The sequence below is a fragment of the Meleagris gallopavo genome, chromosome Z (genome assembly GCF_905368555.1).
Source record: "Meleagris gallopavo chromosome Z, MGAL_WU_HG_1.1, whole genome shotgun sequence".
Classification (NCBI taxonomy): Eukaryota; Metazoa; Chordata; class Aves; order Galliformes; family Phasianidae; genus Meleagris; species Meleagris gallopavo.
In genome coordinates this window covers 44635044-44653654 of record NC_139435.1, presented here as the reverse complement: position 1 = coordinate 44653654, position 18611 = coordinate 44635044, and the positions used below count along the sequence as shown (strand labels likewise).

At 37.3% G+C, this 18611-nt stretch overlaps 1 protein-coding gene across 3 annotated transcripts in view; it reads right to left on the bottom strand.

Moving 5' to 3' along the window:
* The window catches only part of MSH3 (mutS homolog 3), a 111591-nt gene that overhangs the window by 85848 nt on the left and 7132 nt on the right, over positions 1 to 18611 (bottom strand). For all 3 annotated transcript variants that reach the window (XM_085214323.1, XM_085214325.1, XM_085214324.1), the window contains 3 exons: positions 18229 to 18346; positions 16840 to 16985; positions 15965 to 16131 (listed from right to left, as the gene is read on the bottom strand). In XM_085214323.1, coding sequence (XP_085070449.1) covers positions 15965 to 16131; positions 16840 to 16985; positions 18229 to 18346 — 431 coding nt within the window. The remainder of the gene's footprint in view (positions 1 to 15964; positions 16132 to 16839; positions 16986 to 18228; positions 18347 to 18611) is intronic.

The following is an 18611-nucleotide window of genomic DNA, read 5'->3' as shown; positions in this document are numbered from 1 at the left end:
GTTAAAAACCATTTCCTCTTGTCCTATCTATCCTCATAAACAGCTGTTGCTCCTCCTGTTTATGTGTTCCCTTAAAGTATTGAAAGGCCACAATGAGGTCTTCCTGGAGCCTTCTCTTTTCCAAGATAAACAAGCCCAGTTTGCTCAACTTTTCTTCACGGGAGAGGTCTGATCAATTTGATAAGATAGATCTCTTCCTCAGCACATGCCTGACACATTCCAAACACAGGACCAAAACTTCAGAAACACGCTGCTGCCACAGGATTTCCAGTATATAATAAAGAAAACCCATCCACATAGAATCATAGAATCAGAATTGCTCAGGTTGGAAAAGATCTTCAAGATCCAACCACAACCTAACCATACTACCCTAACAACCCTCTGCTAAATCATGTTCCTGAGCACCACATCCAAACTGATTTTAAACACATTCGGGGTGGTGAGTCAACCATCCGCCTTGAGGAGCCCATTCCAGTGCTTAGCTACCCTTTCTGTAAAGAAGTTTTTCCTGATATCCAACCTAAACCTCCCCTGGTCGTTTTCCCGTGTCCTGTCACCTGTCATCAGTGAGAAGAGACCAATCCCACTCTCACTGCAACCACCTCTGAGGTATTTGAAGAGAGCAATAGGGTGTCCCCTCAGCCTCTTCTTCCCCAGTCTAAACAGCCCCAGTTCCTTCAGTTGCTCCTTGTAGGTCATATTCTCCAAGCCCTTCACAAGCCTTGTTGCCCTTCTTTTGACCTGCTCCAACACCTCCACGTCCTTTCTGTACTGAGGTGCCCAAAACTGAACACAGTACTTGAGGTGAGGCCTCACCAGTGCTGAGCACCTAGTCCTGCTCAGCACACCATTCCTGATACATGTCATTGACCTTCTTGGCCACCTGGGCACACTGCTGGCTCTTATTCAGCCAACTGTCCATCATTACAAAAAGGTCCCTTTCTGTCAGGCTGTTTTCCAGCTCCTCCTTTAGTCATGCAATACTCGCCTCTGGGAACAAAGTATTCTGGTGCTCTATATGTGCACCACCTATTTTAAAAGTTACTTCTGTGTCAATTAACAACAGCCTGCTTCTATACAAAAGCAGTGTGTGTCCATAGGTACTGGTCACTCAGTATTTAACTAAAAAGATATCATTTAAACCTCCCAGTGTCAAGAGAACGTGGCACAGGGAATTTCTCATCTGCTCAGCTTCTCATCTCAGAAAAAGAGCTTTACATGTTGTGTAACATTTTTAATAGAGGATGCTGGGCAGAAAACATGGAACAGCTCATGGAACAGCTGGCTAGTCAATTACACTTTCAATTAATGTTTCCTTTGATAAGCTGATAGAGATTTAAGAATCCATTAGATGTGATGAAATGAACTTGTTAATTTTTCAACAAATTATTTCAGGCTTTCCTGTGAGATATACAAAGATGCTTAAACACACTGACATTTCTAATATAGTAAATATGAAGAGCGTTAATAATTATGCCCTCCATACACAAATTTTCATCTCACTGCCATATTCCTGTAATTAGGAGTGGCACATTTTAACCATGAATGGGTACCTACCTTGACTTCACATTCTATGAAAAGTTAACACAAATAAAAAAGCAAGGAAACCATCCTTCCCCATGATTTACTTTAATTTGTAACATACAGATGCTGTATACCACATACCTTCCAAGCTAGGATTTATGATAAAGGAGCCAACAGCAACAATGCAAGTTAAACTATTTTAGAAATAGAAAATATATTTAAAGGAAACAGATGAAGGTAGCATAAGTTTAATGGTAGAGTTTAAAAGGAAAAATGAAAAAGGAGACGAGAATTTGAAACCAAGCCTGAATTTATCTCATGTTAACACTTTGGAGGCCTCACTTTAAGTGAATGTTCTCTCTGACAAGTGTTCAGTCCAAAATGTAATTTTCATTACCATATGACTGCATACCACCTCTGTAGAACTGAATTGAAATTAGAAGTGACAGAATTTTTGCATTTGTTAGTTTGTTTTCTAAAAATGACAGAATTTTTTAAAAATACTATATTCTACTAGTAACTAATGAAAAATCTAAAAAGTGAGAGTAAATAATTCAAGACTTGATTTAGGCAGACTGAAGAATAAAATTAATGATATTATCTACATATTAAGTGTTTACAATGCTAGAGGAATAGAGAAAAAAACTACAAGATGAAACTGTTCATTTTTATCAGAAAAGGCATTTTAGCACACAACTGAGAAAAATCAAGAGAGAATATCATTCAGATCCTGTATTTTAAAATACTGAAAGTTGTTGCCATAGTATATTGAAATCTGTCTATGAAGAACAGTCCTAAAACACAGGAATTCCCTTTACCAAACATGAAAGATGGTAATCTACATTCTACTTGCAGAAAGTTATGATATACAGGCATCTGAAAATAAACCTGCCTTAATAAACATCTATGATCATGCTTTGAGATAAATATTAAAAAAGAAAAAAGATAAAAATTTAGAAAGGTATACAATTACAAAGAGTGACTTTTCTTTTAATTCATCACGTTATAGTTCTCATGTAGACCACTGCGCTCACAAGACCAAGAGTACAGCCTGCCAAGTAATTTAAACTAACTCAGATTAATGCAACCACCGAAAGCAACAGTCCTGCCATTTCTACCATCTTCAGTCATTCTTTCATTTTCCACGGGCACAAAAGCTTGGACATTAAGCAAACAGCTATAATAATAATAACCTCTCAGCAATTCAACCAGAAATAACAAACGGCTTTTGAATTGTCCCAGTTACCTTTGCATTTCACCAAGTCACAAAAGCTTTCACACTAACTCATAAAAGGGTCTACAGGACAGCAGTTTAACCCACAAATACCACTTAAAGAATTATAGATTAACTTCATTCTGAGGTTTCCTTCCAAAATATCTTAAAAATCAAACACAGAATGGTTTGGGGTGGAAGGGACCTTAAAATCATTTGGTTCCAACCCCTTGCCATAGGAAGGAACACTCCCACTAGATGAGGCTGCCTTGAACACCTCCAGGGATGGGACAACCACAGTTTTCTCAGTTTCTCAATTTGTTTCAGTATCTCACTACTCTCACAGTAAAGAATTTCTTTCTAACATCTAACCTAAATAAACTCTTTTAGTTGAACTCCATTATCCCTTGTTCTATCACTGCACTCCCCAATAAAGAATCTCTCCAGCTTTCTTACAGACCCTCTTAAACTATTGATTAGCTATGATAAGGTCTCTCCAGAGGCTCCTCTTATCTAGGCTGAACAAGCCCAGTTTTCTCAGCCTCTCTTTGTAGGAGAGGTGTCTCTGCCCACTGATCATCATCATAAATCCCTCTCTGCATTCACTCCAGCAGGTCCACATCCTTATTCTGTACAGGGCTGCAGAACTGGGGACTCACAAGGTTGAATGAGACAAGGAGGAGAAAATCATCCCCATCGCCCTGCTGGCCATGCTTCTTTAGATGCAGCCCATGGTACAGTTGGCTTTCTGGGCTGCAGGTACTTAATGCTGGTTTATATCCAATTTTTCATCCACCGCTATCCCCACGTACTTCTCCACAGCGCTGCTCTCAATCATCACCTCTAAGTCTATATTCATACTAAAGAATTTCCCAACACAGGCACAGGACTTTGCACTTAGCTTGTTAAACTTCATGACATTCACATGGGCTGACCTCTTAAACTTGTCCAGATCCCTCTGGAGGGCATCTCTTCCTTCTAAAATATCAACTGTTCCCGTCAGTTTGGTGTCATCTGCAAAACTGCAGAATACTAGTGCCAAGACAGGCCCCTGCAGGACACCACTCATCACTTGTCTCCACCTGGATACTAAGATCTTGATTACCCCTCTTTGAAAGCACCCTATTCAGCCAAATCCTTATCAACTGGACAGTCCATCCCCAATGCCTCTCCAATTTAGAGGCAAGAATGTTTTGTGGGACCATATAAAAGCCTTTATACTAACACACTGCTTTTTGATTAAACACATTTGCTAATATGCTAATCACAGGTTGAATAAACTGCCATGCAAGTTTCAATTCACCTTTGTAGCATCAGAAAGCTACATGATGTATAACGTATTATTTTCACTGAAGTTCATCTTTTCTTTTAAACCATTTCAGAAGCAGTTAATGTAACATCAAGAGTCAAATGTAAATGATTGGTGGTAGCCCTTTATTTGCATAGAGAAGACTTCTAAAAATGACATATGCACCTTGAACAAGTAGCAATGAGATCCCTTTCTTACTGTGGAGGATGACACCCCTTGAAATAACTCTGACACACACTGTCCCTGAATCTACAATATGAACAGGCTAGAACTATTCTGCAAATTATAATACTATGAGAACTAGAAACATAATGACTAGTCACACTCATCTGCTTCTCAGTGGCACATATCACAAGTGTCCCTGCTGCCTTTGCTGAGTCAGGTATTGAATGGATGGATGTAGTCAAGAAAAGGAGTTAATTATCCTTTAATGTCAGAGCTGAGAGTGTTTGACTCACTGCTGTCCTTACTTATGCTTTTTATAGCACTTCTGTCTTCAAAATGATCTATTGTATTTCAGAGGCCTTACACTCATGCTAAGTTACAGAGCTCATTTCTGCATATCTTCCTTATTATCACCAAAGCTTCCTCTCCAAATTCAGTATCCAACTGATGAATCATATGAAATGTCAGGCTCAAACAGAATGTAGGTTCAGATTCCTACATTATCTGAATGACTGGACCATGAGGCATTTTATCTATGTAATTGAAATCCTACATTATATAAGACAGCATAAACCCAGGTATCTTAACCAACAACTGTAACTTTAGCATTACAATTTATTTTTTTTTTATAGAGTTGGTAGCTGTCACTCTTTTGTGAGCAAAGGTTCACAAAAATTACATTATAATTTTGAATAAAAAGCTATGAACTATTTGAAAACATGCACTCCAAAAAATAAGTTAACACAAACTCATCCTAACTGCATTTGATTATGTCAGTTATGAAAGCATTTCTTACTTAGGAAACCCAAAGGCATTAGTATTCAAATTCTCATGTCAAAGTGAAACTGTGGTCTGATACTGGCTGTGTCTGAGCCCTGGGCAACATTTTATTTTTCACAATCAGATTAGATAACTAAACATGTACCACTACATACTTTATTTTCAATACTTTCCCTTTGTTTTCTACAATGCTTTCTACATCTTGTTGCCTCTATACAAGTCAGTGAGCATTTAAGTCTGATGAGAAAGACATCTTTCACAGAGCCTCTGCTCCACAAACCTATGAGAGTAATCTAGCAGAAAGGAGAAACATTCCTGGCTTCTGTGGGTTAAAGAAAAGACAATAGAGTTCTCTATACTACATTCAATTCCCACTCTTCAAATTTCAAGGCTTGCCTGAACAGAGAAAGTTATTAGGTCAATCTGACCATACAATACTCAAAAAAGGAACAGCATTTTCTAGATTGACTGACATTTTTCATCAATCAAATATAAATGCAAGCACTGACAACTTTCCTCAAAATGCTGCTGTACGCACAAGTATACTGCGGGAGCTTTGGTGGAAATATTAAACTTAATCAATTAAAAATATTTAAAACTTGACCAGGAAAACAGACATTCTTTCAGATTCAGAGGAAACAAAAGCAAAGTCCAATCACCATTTTACAGTCTTCCTTAGTTTCAGATTTTTTTAAGCACTCTATAAACTGGGTACTTTTCTTGATACAGCTGTGAATTCATCATGAAATAGAGACATTTTTTTTTACAGGCAAGGAGTTTACAAAACCCCTTACAGCACATTTGCATATAAGTAGCAAAACAAGTATATTACATTTGTATACTATTACATAGATGTACTCAAAATATTTAATGAAATTTCACAGACGAAGCATTTTTTAGTCAAGGACATGAGGAATAACAAGCACGCTGTATATGTAATATATGTAGAATGTTTTATCAGGAGGCTTAAGTTCTCCACTTAGAGATGCAAATCCTTGTGCAATCTTTTCAGAGAATTAAAACACACCAAGTTTAACACATCAATTAATACTATAAGTAAGGATTTTTGACAGCTACACAACTGATCACATGTTCCTCATAAATTAAAGGGTTTTTTCAGTCTTTTCCTACTTCCCCTCTCTCCAGTATACCAGGAAATCTTTCACTGCAAATGCAACAATGCACATACACTGAATATATCCTTGCTCCTCTCAATATTCTCTTGAACTCTCCCCAAATCCTGATAAAATATGCTTAGTAGAAAGTGAAATGCATAGCTCAAAAGCAGTAAAACCTTCAGTGAGGCAGCATAAAGTACAAAGTCTTAAGATCCCAGTCAGCCTTGACTTTGCATAATGGTAGGTGCAGCAAAATGCAATGTACGGGTTGGCACTGTCAAGGAGTACATGAAATACGCCTGGAGAAGGGGAAAAAGGCAGTCTAGAGACAACAAACAAAACGGCAGAGACATGAAGAGATGGCAGACACTCATGAAAACAGGTAGCATAGGTGTAAAGGGATGGGAGGAAGGGATGGAGAGGCAGACAGTTATCTTTCATCTGAGAATTAGAGAGGCACAATATAAACAAAGAGGAAGAATGCAGTTCAAGAATTCAAGCCATTTCATGGCTTTTGCCCCTTCCATAACTGAGGATGGGCAGGATGATAGACACATTAAGAGGAAATTCATCTTCTCCTCTCTTTAGGATCACTTTTATATGGCAAACATGCAGAGTTTCAGTCTTTTTTTCTTCCACACTACTACCCTCACTTACATTGCTACATTGTTTTTATTATAATGGCTTAGCACTAACAATGATGGCAGCAGATAAGGGAAGGAGATGTTTAAAATCTGAGAAAAAAACGTATCCAAACTATCCATGATGTCACTGTTTCACAACTGAAGATTGATGTCCCAAGAGAACTTCAAACAAGAATAAATTACAGAAGAGAAGCTGCTATTTTGAAAATGCTAGGACTTTAACAAAGACACCATGCTTACATAATCTACTAAAAACAAACAAACAAAAGTATGATAGTTTAAGAGCTGAAGAATTTTTCTCCATTTAAACGTGAGGAGTATAGCTGCTGGTTACTGCAGCATCTTCAGTGACATCTGGAACAAATGAAAATGAGCAACTCACGTCCTGGTTATGTTCTGGTAAAGGTTAGCATCTTTTATGTCTATGTGAAGCTTCATCATATGTTAGCTCCTCCATAGTGCATGAAACTGTAAATATGCATTCAGTTTTGCAGTAGTCCAGCTATATAACTGCTTGATGAAAACTAATTTCAAATTTAAAACACAGAACAGGCCCACTGGAAGTTACCACGGAACAGTCAACATGCAGGATAGCCTATGGTACAGATTTAATAACAGCAAAGTACTGAAGCAATTGTATCCTTATAAAACAACTTAATTCAAAGTCACTTTCATTTAAACAGAATTAGCAGTCCTACCTGGGGTCTGGATATTTTTAAGAAGAAAAAACACTGAAATTTTGTTTTTGTCCAGTATCTGTACTGCACAGTATCTGGGCAATTAGAGTTGCTGGGACATTCAACACTTTTGCAAGTCATTTAACCTGTACTTTAATAAAGGTGACACAACTTTAGCAGAGTGCAAGAGTGTGTGAATTCCCTTCCCATCTCAGTGCAGTATGCAGTCTCTAAAATGACTAAACTGTGCAACTCCCATATTACACATTCCTGCCAGATGTAATCACCTGGTCTACTATGAAAATCTCTGACATGTATAACATCTCTGCTACCTTATTAGCAAAGCAGATTTCCATCAGTAAATGTTCACTTCTTAAAATAATACATGCATTTTTTTAAAATCTGGAAATTAAATTACTAGTATGAATCACATTCCAGTAACAATGTCATGTCAGTATCTTTAATCAGAGCAGGGACCTCTAATCTCAAATTCAAAAACTTTCAAAAGTACATGCAATCTGTCCTTTCAAATTAGGATTATCAAACTTGGCAATTTACCCGGTAATTAACTAAAATCCACCAAGGCAACTAACATACCACAATTATTTTTCTTAAAGATAACTGGGGAAAATTTGCTGTTGTACATTGGTTGCTCTCACCCCTTCTTCCCTCAGTAACAGGACCAGTAGCACCTCAGCATGGAGGTGCCACCTCCAGAAAGACTGAGATGCAGAGCTCCAAACTCCCATCTAGATTTGAAATTACAAGCTTCAGCATTCTTCCCTCGTATAGCTGATGTAAGAAGTCAAACAGTCAATAATATAAATATAGAGAGAGATAAATTAGTAACAACATAACAATCACAACAGAGGACAATGAAAAAAAAGCAGAATTACTTACATGTCTCCTTCTTGTACAGTTTCTGCTCTCTCTTATAACAATAAATCAAATAAGTGCCAAAATATGAAACAAGAACATTCTAGTTTTCCTGCTCCTATCAATATGATGCTTTTTTATAATTAAAAAGTTAATGTTTGACTGTAGGAAGCTGTACAACCATCAAAATCAATTTAATCATTTTTCATTTAACAATTTCTGTCTCAACTTCTGGGGAAGAAAGAAAACCAAGAAACAGAATGAACCACTAAACCACAAATATGACCAATCAGTGCAAGAATACCACAAATACAGCTCCTGAGTGCAACACATTTTTCATGTAGTTTGCAATCATGTGAAAACCAATGCACCTCCAAAACAGTTACGAACAACTGGGGACACTTATCAGAACACAAAGCTTCTCTTTTGCCTGGAGGAATTTACATGAACAGGTGGGCTGGGCAAGGCATCCAAAGGACAGCTGTTACATTTTTTATCTAGAATCACCTACATGGAGAAAAGGTCTCTAAGAACATTTGCACTGTATTCAGGCATAATGCTTTGCAGCTTCCTTAGCACATTTTTCTAACGACAAGTCTGCACATAACAGAACAGTAATTGAATCCAAAGGGTGCTATATGCCTGTGCTGTGTCTTAATCTGTGAAAGGCAGTAAGGAAAGCAGTGGACAAGTTGTTTTTACACAGAAGCAATTTGTCAGAACAGATTTACACCTTACTTTGGCAATGTCATGGAATAAAATAATGAACTATGATACTGAGATACTGCGATATGATATGTGGGCCTGGGTGAGGCTAATGAGGTTCAGCACAGCAAAGTGCAAGGTTTTGCACTTGGGCCAGAGGAATCCCTGGCATCCATACAGACTGGAAGAAGTGGTCCTCGAGAGCAGCCCTGCAGAGAAGGACCTGGGGGTCTTGATAGATGAAAAGCTTAACATGAGTCAGCAGTGTGCCCTTGCAGCTCAGAAGGCAAATGGTATCTGGGCTCCATCAGAAGATGGGTGGCCAGCAGGGACAGGAGGTGATTGTCCCCCTCTACTCTGCTCTTGTGAGGTCCCATCTGGAGTACTGTGTCCAAGTCTGGAGCCCCCAGTACAAGAAAGACAGGGAGCTGTTGGAGAGGGTCCAGAGGAGAGCCACAAAGACGACCAGGGGACTGGAGCACCTCCCCTATGAAGACAGGCTGAGGGAGCTGGGCTTGTTCAGCCTGAAGAAAAGAAGGCTGTGGGGTGACCTCATTGCAGCCTTTCAGTACCTAAAGGGAGCCTACAAACAGGAGGGGAATCAACTCTTTGAAAGGGTTGATAACTGCAGGACAAGGGGAAATGGTTTTAAGTTGAGGAAGGGAAGATTTAGGTTGGGTGTCAGGGGAAGTTCTTTACTCATAGTAAACAGTGGTGAGGTGCTGGAACAGGCTGCCCAGAGAGATTGTGAATGCCCCATCCCTGGAGGTGTTCAAGGCCAGGTTGGATGGGGCCCTGGGAAGCCTGTGTCTAGTATTAAATGGGGAGGTTGGTGGACCTGCATGTGGCAGGGGGGTTGGAGATGCATGATCCCTGGGGTCCCTTCCAATCCGGGCCATTCTGTGATTCTGTGAGAACAGCATCTGTTTTATGATTGCAACAAGATCAAATGGAAAAGCATCATCCAACAATGATTTGATAACACTTTTTTTTTTTCCTGTGTGTTCAAGCCAAGTAAGCTATGACATGGCCAATATTCTTCAAACAGCTCTCTGTACAGCTGAGTCACCCAGAACATGAATTGGATTATTAGCAGTGAAAAAAGCCTCTTTAATCCATAAACATCTGTTCAATGATGCATTTGTTTTTTATTTACAGAAAATAGCTCACATGCTGTTTTCATACTTGACTTGCTTTTTTTTTTCCGCTGCAAATTTCGCTGCTTGTACCATCCATTTATACAAAGCATTCTCAAGATATTTGTCACAGCTTGCCTTTCACTTAAAAATCCATGAGAATGTTACAAACTATACAAACAGTGAGACTACTCTTTTCTAGATGACCCACTCTTCAGATACTTTTCTCTGTTTAGCAATTTCATTTGCAAAACTATTTTCTCTTGTTGTAACCATTTATTGTCTTGGTGTTGCCTTTACAAGCCTCTCCCTGCTTGTTCCCTTATAAATCTCATTAGCTAAGCTACATAAATATATGCACATAACATCTACCTTCTTTAAAAAAAAAATCTTCAGTATTAACTTTATTAATGCATCTTCTGATCTCAGCAATCATTAGCCACATATAAAGATTTGCAAAACTAAATGCACTGTAAATTCATTTCCAAGCTTTCACTGAGCTAACCGCAGCTGAGTTTCTAACTGTTTACTGGTGACAAACTCATAACTATCTATAATTCATAATGTGTAGCTCTACAGACCAACAGATGTATTAAATTTGCCATACCTTGCTCCCATACCCTTTACAAATTAACTTATAAGATGACTGTACTTCGCATTTCCAGGAATCCTGAGCATTTTGTTCTATTCTATTACGGCACTGAATACATTGAAACAAAAAAAACAAAAGACATCTCTTATTTTTGGGCACCCTGCTCTGGATGCCCCTGCTGGAGCAATGGCTGGGACAGATGAATTCAGAGGTCCCTGCCAACCTCAGCCATCCATTTGTGACCACAACTGACACAAAGGTAAGGGCAGAAAACATTGTTAAGTAAGAGGGGTATTCAGCACTTTAATGACTCACTGTAAGCAAACAGATCTTGAAACAAAGCTTCAGAAGATCCTTAGATATAAAGTTTGCCTTGCATGTAATGATGGAAGATTAATTACTTGAGGGATTCAGTCCAGGGGTAACTTGACAGTATCTGTCACGAGGTCAGTTAAGAATGGATTTGAGAAGGCAATTCCAACGAGCAGTATCCAGGCCAAAAGCAATACTGCAGTACTGAAGCAAAAACAGAAACTTGGATGCCATAATCAGGAGTTAATAAGTCTTAGCTATACTACAGAGCAACAATAACGAACTCCAGTTTAAGCAAAAGTAAAGCAGCATTGATTGAAATCTATGTCAAAACAGCCTCCTACATTGCAGGCCCAAGCTACTAGAAAGTCGACAAGGTCTGCAAGCAGAATAAAGTGAGAAATCTGAGGACACAGATGAGATTATTTACCATGTTGTCCCAATTTTAGATTGTCAGCCAGACATCTAACAGAGAATGTTAAAAAACAAACAGATAAACAACAGTGCAGACTTGGATGGAATGGTGCTTTGAAGATGAAGGTGCAACACTTGTCAAAGAATGTCACAGAATAATGCATTAACACCCTTCACATAAAAAGGGCAAATGGGAAGAAAATATAAAGAGAAGCCCTGGGACATCTTGAGACTTGCAGGACAAAAGTACCACATTTTTCAATGAAACAGAAAAAGGGATACACAAGGAGAAATAAAACAACCAAATGGGGAAGGATTTCAGCAAGACCAGGACAGACCAACTTTTAATGCAGCAGTCATAAAGGAGAATGGATACTGACCCTTGACTAGGAAGAGTTTGGAGTACAAAACACAGTGCATACACATGTATTGGCAAGGAAGAATCTTTTCTTAGTTTTCTAGAAAAAAAAGGAAACTAAAAGTGTTAAAAGATTTTCCTCGAACCCAGCCAGCACTTGCAAACAGATGTTAGTAAGGGTTCGGGAACAGAACAGTACCTGCCAGAACAGTTTGTTCTGAACCATTTTCCATAAGCTACTTTTAAATTAAGGCTTGCTTTTGAACAAAGGCTTGCCACCAGGACTGACCTCAGATTCAATGTCCTAGAATAGCACTTTCTAGTGATTCGTTCTTATGGACAATGTCTATCATAACACTGGCAATAGGACCATTTTATTTACCATCTGAAACTGCAACATACTGGAACAAAATGAACATGGAACCACGTCATACATCTCAAAACTTTTCCTTCCACAAGTTTTAAGTTACCAAGGGGAAAATTTACCCAGAAGAAGATGCAAATTAAACTACTTTTTAAAGCTTACTCATGTTGGTAAATACTGAAGTTTACTCCAAATTGTTAAACAAAATCTTTTACAAAGAGTCTAGCTTCCTTCAAACCTACTAGTTTTAAGACAGGTTTTTTCAGCTACTGTCTTCATACCAACTGGATTAAAGCTCCACTGTTTTCCAAATCATGCAAGTATCTGAGTTAGCTCATTTCAGCAGTAACATTTAACCTTACTTACTTTCTGTTCATTATATTAACATCTATGCCTGTAATTGTTCTAACTAAAACCACTTTCCTAGTACTTCAGACATTTAATAACTGATTATAAAATTCTACCCATTGCAAGACTTTGTTTTCAGCCATATATAAAATATGGAAAATCATATATGCAATGATTTACAGGATTAACAAATTTACTGTGCTATCACTGTACCTTACAGTATTACTGCATATTGTTATCACTGTACTCCATAAAACTTTAAAAGTAAAGAAAGAGGCCACTTTTTTGTTTGGACTTCAATTTCTGACTCAAAATTCTTTACAACTGTTTCTACATGAATGAGCAAAAGTGATTTCTACTATTTGAAGCACTCCTCAGTCATAGTATTTCTTGGTGAGTATCAACCAGATAAGGATACTAAAATATTTTGGTAAGTTTTTTAGACCTTTATTCTGTTAAAAACAAATTTAGAACAATACCCTGCTTCTCAAGTGTTTTATTGTCCTGTTCACAATATCAAAATGGAAGCACTAGTAAAAACTAGTGAATGATTTAGCTGAGTTTGGTCATAGCTGTGGTGACAGCCAAAATAGACTAGGAAGAGGGAAGTGAAACATTACAGATAAAATAAAAATGCACAGTTTGTATGTCCTATTTTTGTACACTGATGTCAAAGAGATAAGTACATATACTAGTATATATTTATCGTATTTATTTTTTATATATTTTAAAACAGAGAGAGAGAAAAAATATGGAAAGCAAGAAGATTCTTCCAAGTCTTCCAGTACAACCAACTGATCATGTCCACTGACATAAAGATGCAGTAAATTATCTTGACTAATTTTTTTTTTTCAAATATATTTTAGAACAGAGACCTAGCTCACATCACCTTGATCTAATAATATTATATCCAATATCCAAATATTCAATATCCAAAAGCAAACTGTCCCCCAAGTCACTCAGACAGCTAGTGGTACAACTTTTACAAGGTATCTGCATACAGTCAGAAAGAAAGGTTTTTCTCTTCTCCTACTTGTTCTTGACCACTTCAAGCTGTGTATTTCCCAGGACAATTTTTCTTTCCTATTTGTACCTTGTTTCTACAAATTCCGCTGTTTCCCACTGCATTATAAAAATACAAAGACAAGATGAACCTTGATGAAACACAAGATCACAGTTCCCATGGTTTTAGTCAGAAAGATCTTCTAAAAAATTGAATCCATTAAATCTCTCCCAGGTAACAGATGTGAGTTATTAGAGAAAAATGCAGACAAAGACTGAAATTACAAAGTAAAACACAATCAAAATTAATATTTTAGATCATCCACTATACATGAGAAAAAAAAAGCTACTGCTTGTAAAATAGCAATTTTATAGAAAGGAGAATATTGGAACCACTTAAATTAAATACTTCAGGGCCCTCTAGTGGGAAGTGGAGGGTGGGAAGTGAGGCTACCAAAGCATAATGAAGGAATGTTTTATTTTTACCACACTCTTGTAATTACAGTCATTTAGACCAGAGAAACACTTTCTAAATATCTGGGGGTAGTTACCATAAAGAAAAAAAAAACAAAACAAAACTAACATCTGCTTGCAAATATCTGCTCTACTGGGAGATGTTTTTCATTTGTAATAGGAATGAGCAGTTATTAACACTTTCAGCTGCTGCAATTAAAAGAAAAAACAACTGCTTTCTAAAATCTGCATCAGAACTGCCCTAGCATACAAATAAAATAGTTTCTGAAAAATCCACTTGCTTTGTCCATGACAAAACTCTGCCTTGTTGCAGATTCCACAACTCAATATACAATGCTTGGAACAACCAAAAAAAGATTTTTAATCTTCATCATGATACATTTCTAAGTATTTGGGACATATTCCTGTATTTGAAAAAAGCAAGAATGTTATTAATGTGACAGAAAAGCACATCTGCTGGTAACTACAAAATATTTATTCCTTCCAAACCTGATAGGAAGAATACTTTCTTTGTCTGCTCAAGACTGAACAAACCATTGCACTGCAGGAACACACACTGACATTGCTTGCTCAGTACATCTAAAGTCAAGCACAGATCTTTTCAACTTCTTATGATTTTGCAAATGCCACACGTCACTGAATTGTGCTGGATATGACACTTTCACAGACCACATTTTCTATTGATCCCCAATAATGATTTCCAAGTGGATTTCCAGGTATTCAGTTCCTTTTCCTTTCTTGCTTCTAGAACACTCAAGCACTTGAAAGACTGACAGCTGAATACAGAAACATTTGTGCAAGTTCCATGAAATTAGACTGTACATCCATGACACCACACCAACTTCTACTTTTCCCTGTAGAAGGGGACAAAGGATTACACTAACAGGCGGGAAAGCAACACCTATGGAGCACACTGATTAAACCAACCAGCTGTCTGGGACATTAGAGAAAGATACTTGATGATGACACGGGCAGAGTTTAAGTGAGGTAGTCAAGGTAGAGTATTGAAAATTTGTCAGGTGATTACCATCCATGTGACAGTGATGCATTTGTCTATTTTTACTATACAGGAAATGATGACATTTCTGTCTTTCCCCCCATAGAAAATTGCACCTATGTAATATACTCATTTTTCTTTGGCTTTCTTTAGCTCCAATTTTATTAACATGTAGGAGGAAACATATCCTTTCTGGTGACTTCATTAAAAACAGAAATGCCAAATTCTTAGTGGGTTCTCTACAAACCAGAGTTCCGTGGGAGAGGGGAGGGGAGGGAAGGAACGGGAAGGGAGAGATGTTTGGAGAAATCATTTATTCCCATAATCTATCATCCACAAATTATTTCCTCTTCTGGCTTTATGCCACAGTAAAATTAATATTGAAAATGTGAAACAACTTTACTTTTGACACCAAGAGTACTCAAAATACAGATGGATGATCAGTCATCATACCTTTCAAGTCTGGATTCAAATTTAAGATAGCTTAATAGCACAAACAAAATAAAATACCAGTTGCAAACCTTTTCTTGTATGGTTCTACACTAGCAGAAAAATTGTTCCATGCCATTTAGAGATCTTAATACTATGACAAACAAGTATTACTGACATAGGAAACTATTTTCAGATCCCAAAGATAGGTAGGTCAGCTCTGAAATAAATCCAACAAAACACGCAATTAAGAGTGCAGGATCAAGATGACGTAAATGAAAACAACAAATGTTTAGGCATGCTAACCTTTCACAGGCTCAGTCAGAAGACATGAATTGCAGTCTAAATGCAAGTAAAGAATGAGTACTCAGAAGCAAACCACAGTTATTCTGAAGAGGGTCTTTGCAGACTACACATCAATGCTTGCCTCTGTATCTGAATTTCATCAATAGCTTAGCTGTAACTAAAAACAAAACTAACAACAACAAAAAAATCAAATACCACAACAAAATCCCCACAGAACATACCTCATGGAGGTTACACTGTTGATGAGCTTTTCAGATTGATCTGACAAGCTGGATGGAAGTATTAGTTCAACTGGCTGCAGGCGTAAAAACCGACTCTCTAATTCTAAGCGAGATGCACAATCCCAAAAACTGTCAAAAACAACTTCTCCTGTAGTTGGTTGGATTGCCTGTCAAATAAAGTAATGTATAAATATTCGGTAGTTAAACTTTCAGGGAGCATTTTAGCAAAGTCAGAAAGAAAACTGATGCTGTTTATTAAAAAAATTACATAGCATCCCCACAGTTAAAGAAAGTGACAGATCAAAAATGCAATTATGTTCTTCAAATCTATAAACGACAGCGAGTTCAAAAGACTACTGCAGCTTTGTCTTGGTAAACCATAATGATACCTTAAAAATGTAGATGTGTCATTGATATCCTAAGTCTATTATTGCTTGAATTTTACTACTATCAAGGATTATGCAAAAATATACAAGAATGGGAGCCCATGGAAAATACGTGGAATTCAGTTCAGCTTAGAAACTAGCTGCCACTTAATCCATACTTTTGTTGTTCTCTCCCAGCTGGAGTGGGACATTCAAATGCAAACACAATCATAATAACTTTTCCTGTGTTTAGTTAAAACAGCTATGTTTTCAAGAGACATGGCAGCAAAAACAGTATTAGGAACATCCAGCTATCAATTCCAAATCTTTTCTGTAGTTTTTAGACATTAAACTATCAACATTCAAACACAGATATCTTACCTACATTGGACTTTGTTACAAAACAGAGCCTAAAATACAGAACAATTGTGACTGTAAGATGATAACAACCCACTTCTAAGAAAAACAGTAAACAAAAGCCTAGAATACCGATTTCTCAGGGAAACTTACCATAACACCCATAAGAATGTCACCTTTCTTTCTGTTTTTTGCATTTTCTCCATTTTCACAAATACAGAGGAGGTAGTTATCAGGGACATCTGTAGTTACCTCTTCAACATCTACAGAATCATCTAACTTCAGCAAAGGGTTCACATGTAGCAAATATTAAAAAAAAACAACACAGTACAGACTTTTGTGGATTACATGTAGGTCTTTCTAGATTTAAGTCCTTCTCAACTACATTTTTCATTCTATTGCCAGACTATCTATTTCACTTTTATTAGCATGACTCCTTCACTATAGTGAATTTGAGATGACTATCAGCATGAGAACTGGTCAGTGGTCGTTTTTATATTATACACAGTTACATGATGTAGATTTCATCAGTTTATGAAAGAGCCATCCTCAGCTATGTCTGCAGGCCTCCCCATCCAATCAAGAGCAGTTATATCTATAGCTAGATGCCACATGTCTCTTACACTTGTCACCTTAACTTCATGTCTGCAAAACACATGTACTTCACAAAAAGAACAAAATGCACTAACACGAAATAGCTGAAGACCTAGTAATACCCCAAGTTAAACAAAAGTGTACACCTTAGAAGGAGCACTAGACTCATTTTGTTCAAAATGTGTTGCATATCAGTCACCTAGGCTGGTTCATATTGCTGAGTCTGCCTTCCTCATTTTGCCAATCACTGTAAGAGAGTTTGTATGTACATAAGAACATTTCCAGCAAACTCCCAGGACTATGTAATCTCCTTCCCAATCTTAAATGCCACAGGCATTAATCTAACAATCTTTCTAGCTCTCTTGTATAGTAATCACTAATTGAGAAATTGAAGAAAAAACATAACAGAGATAAGGAAGAAGACAGGAAAAATAAAGACTGTAAGGAAAAAAAAAGAAAAAGAAAACAATGTGCCTGGTAAAAAGCTGTTTTCCTATCTTTTTCGCATCTTCTTTACAACCTCAGGATTTAACTTCCTAGCTTTATTTCTAAAAGTCCATTGATTTTAGTACTCTCTTTTCACTTAAATTATTGACACTAGTCAATTCTTCCTTCACACTCTTCTGAACTACCAATACTGTAACTTCTCCATTTGTTCAAACACCTAACTGAAAACAAGACCTTCAGACACCACAGACTTGGGAAGATCACATAGAAAATAACTACAGGAAACACAAATTCAGCTGTTTTACAATAAGCCTAAATCCCTGGGGAGATTAAATTCTTTATAAAGCCTGACTGATGTTTTACCACAAGAAAAAATCAGAGTAATTTTATTTCCTGTCAGCTACTAACTACTTATGGTACACTCTGGTGATAATAATGGTATTGTAGAATCTCATATGCCAACTATTAGAGTCTGAATATGAATTCAGTTGAAAAGGATATCTTCTCCAATAAGTGTAGACTTTGTATAGAGAGCAGTCAGTTTCCGGCTGAAGAGGGAGCTTTTACTGTCTCCAGCAGCCTTCAGTGCTGCAGTTTCCATTTGTTTTATTACTCCAACCTAAGGCACACAGAAAAGAAACATTAGCTCCCTGATTATAAATAATTTTTTTAAATATTTTTTGTGATCTTTTAAGATATGCAAATGGAAAATGCATCATTAATGCTGAACAGGAAGAGCAGAGGCTAGCATCAGTCCTACTAATGTGCCCAGGAATACATAGCTTTTCCTCATTCACTGTCTACTTTTAACTGCTGTCTCAACTTCTGCCCCTGTGCTTCCTGTCCTGTCCTGAAACAATTTAGCTGGAGTTCAGCACTTGCAA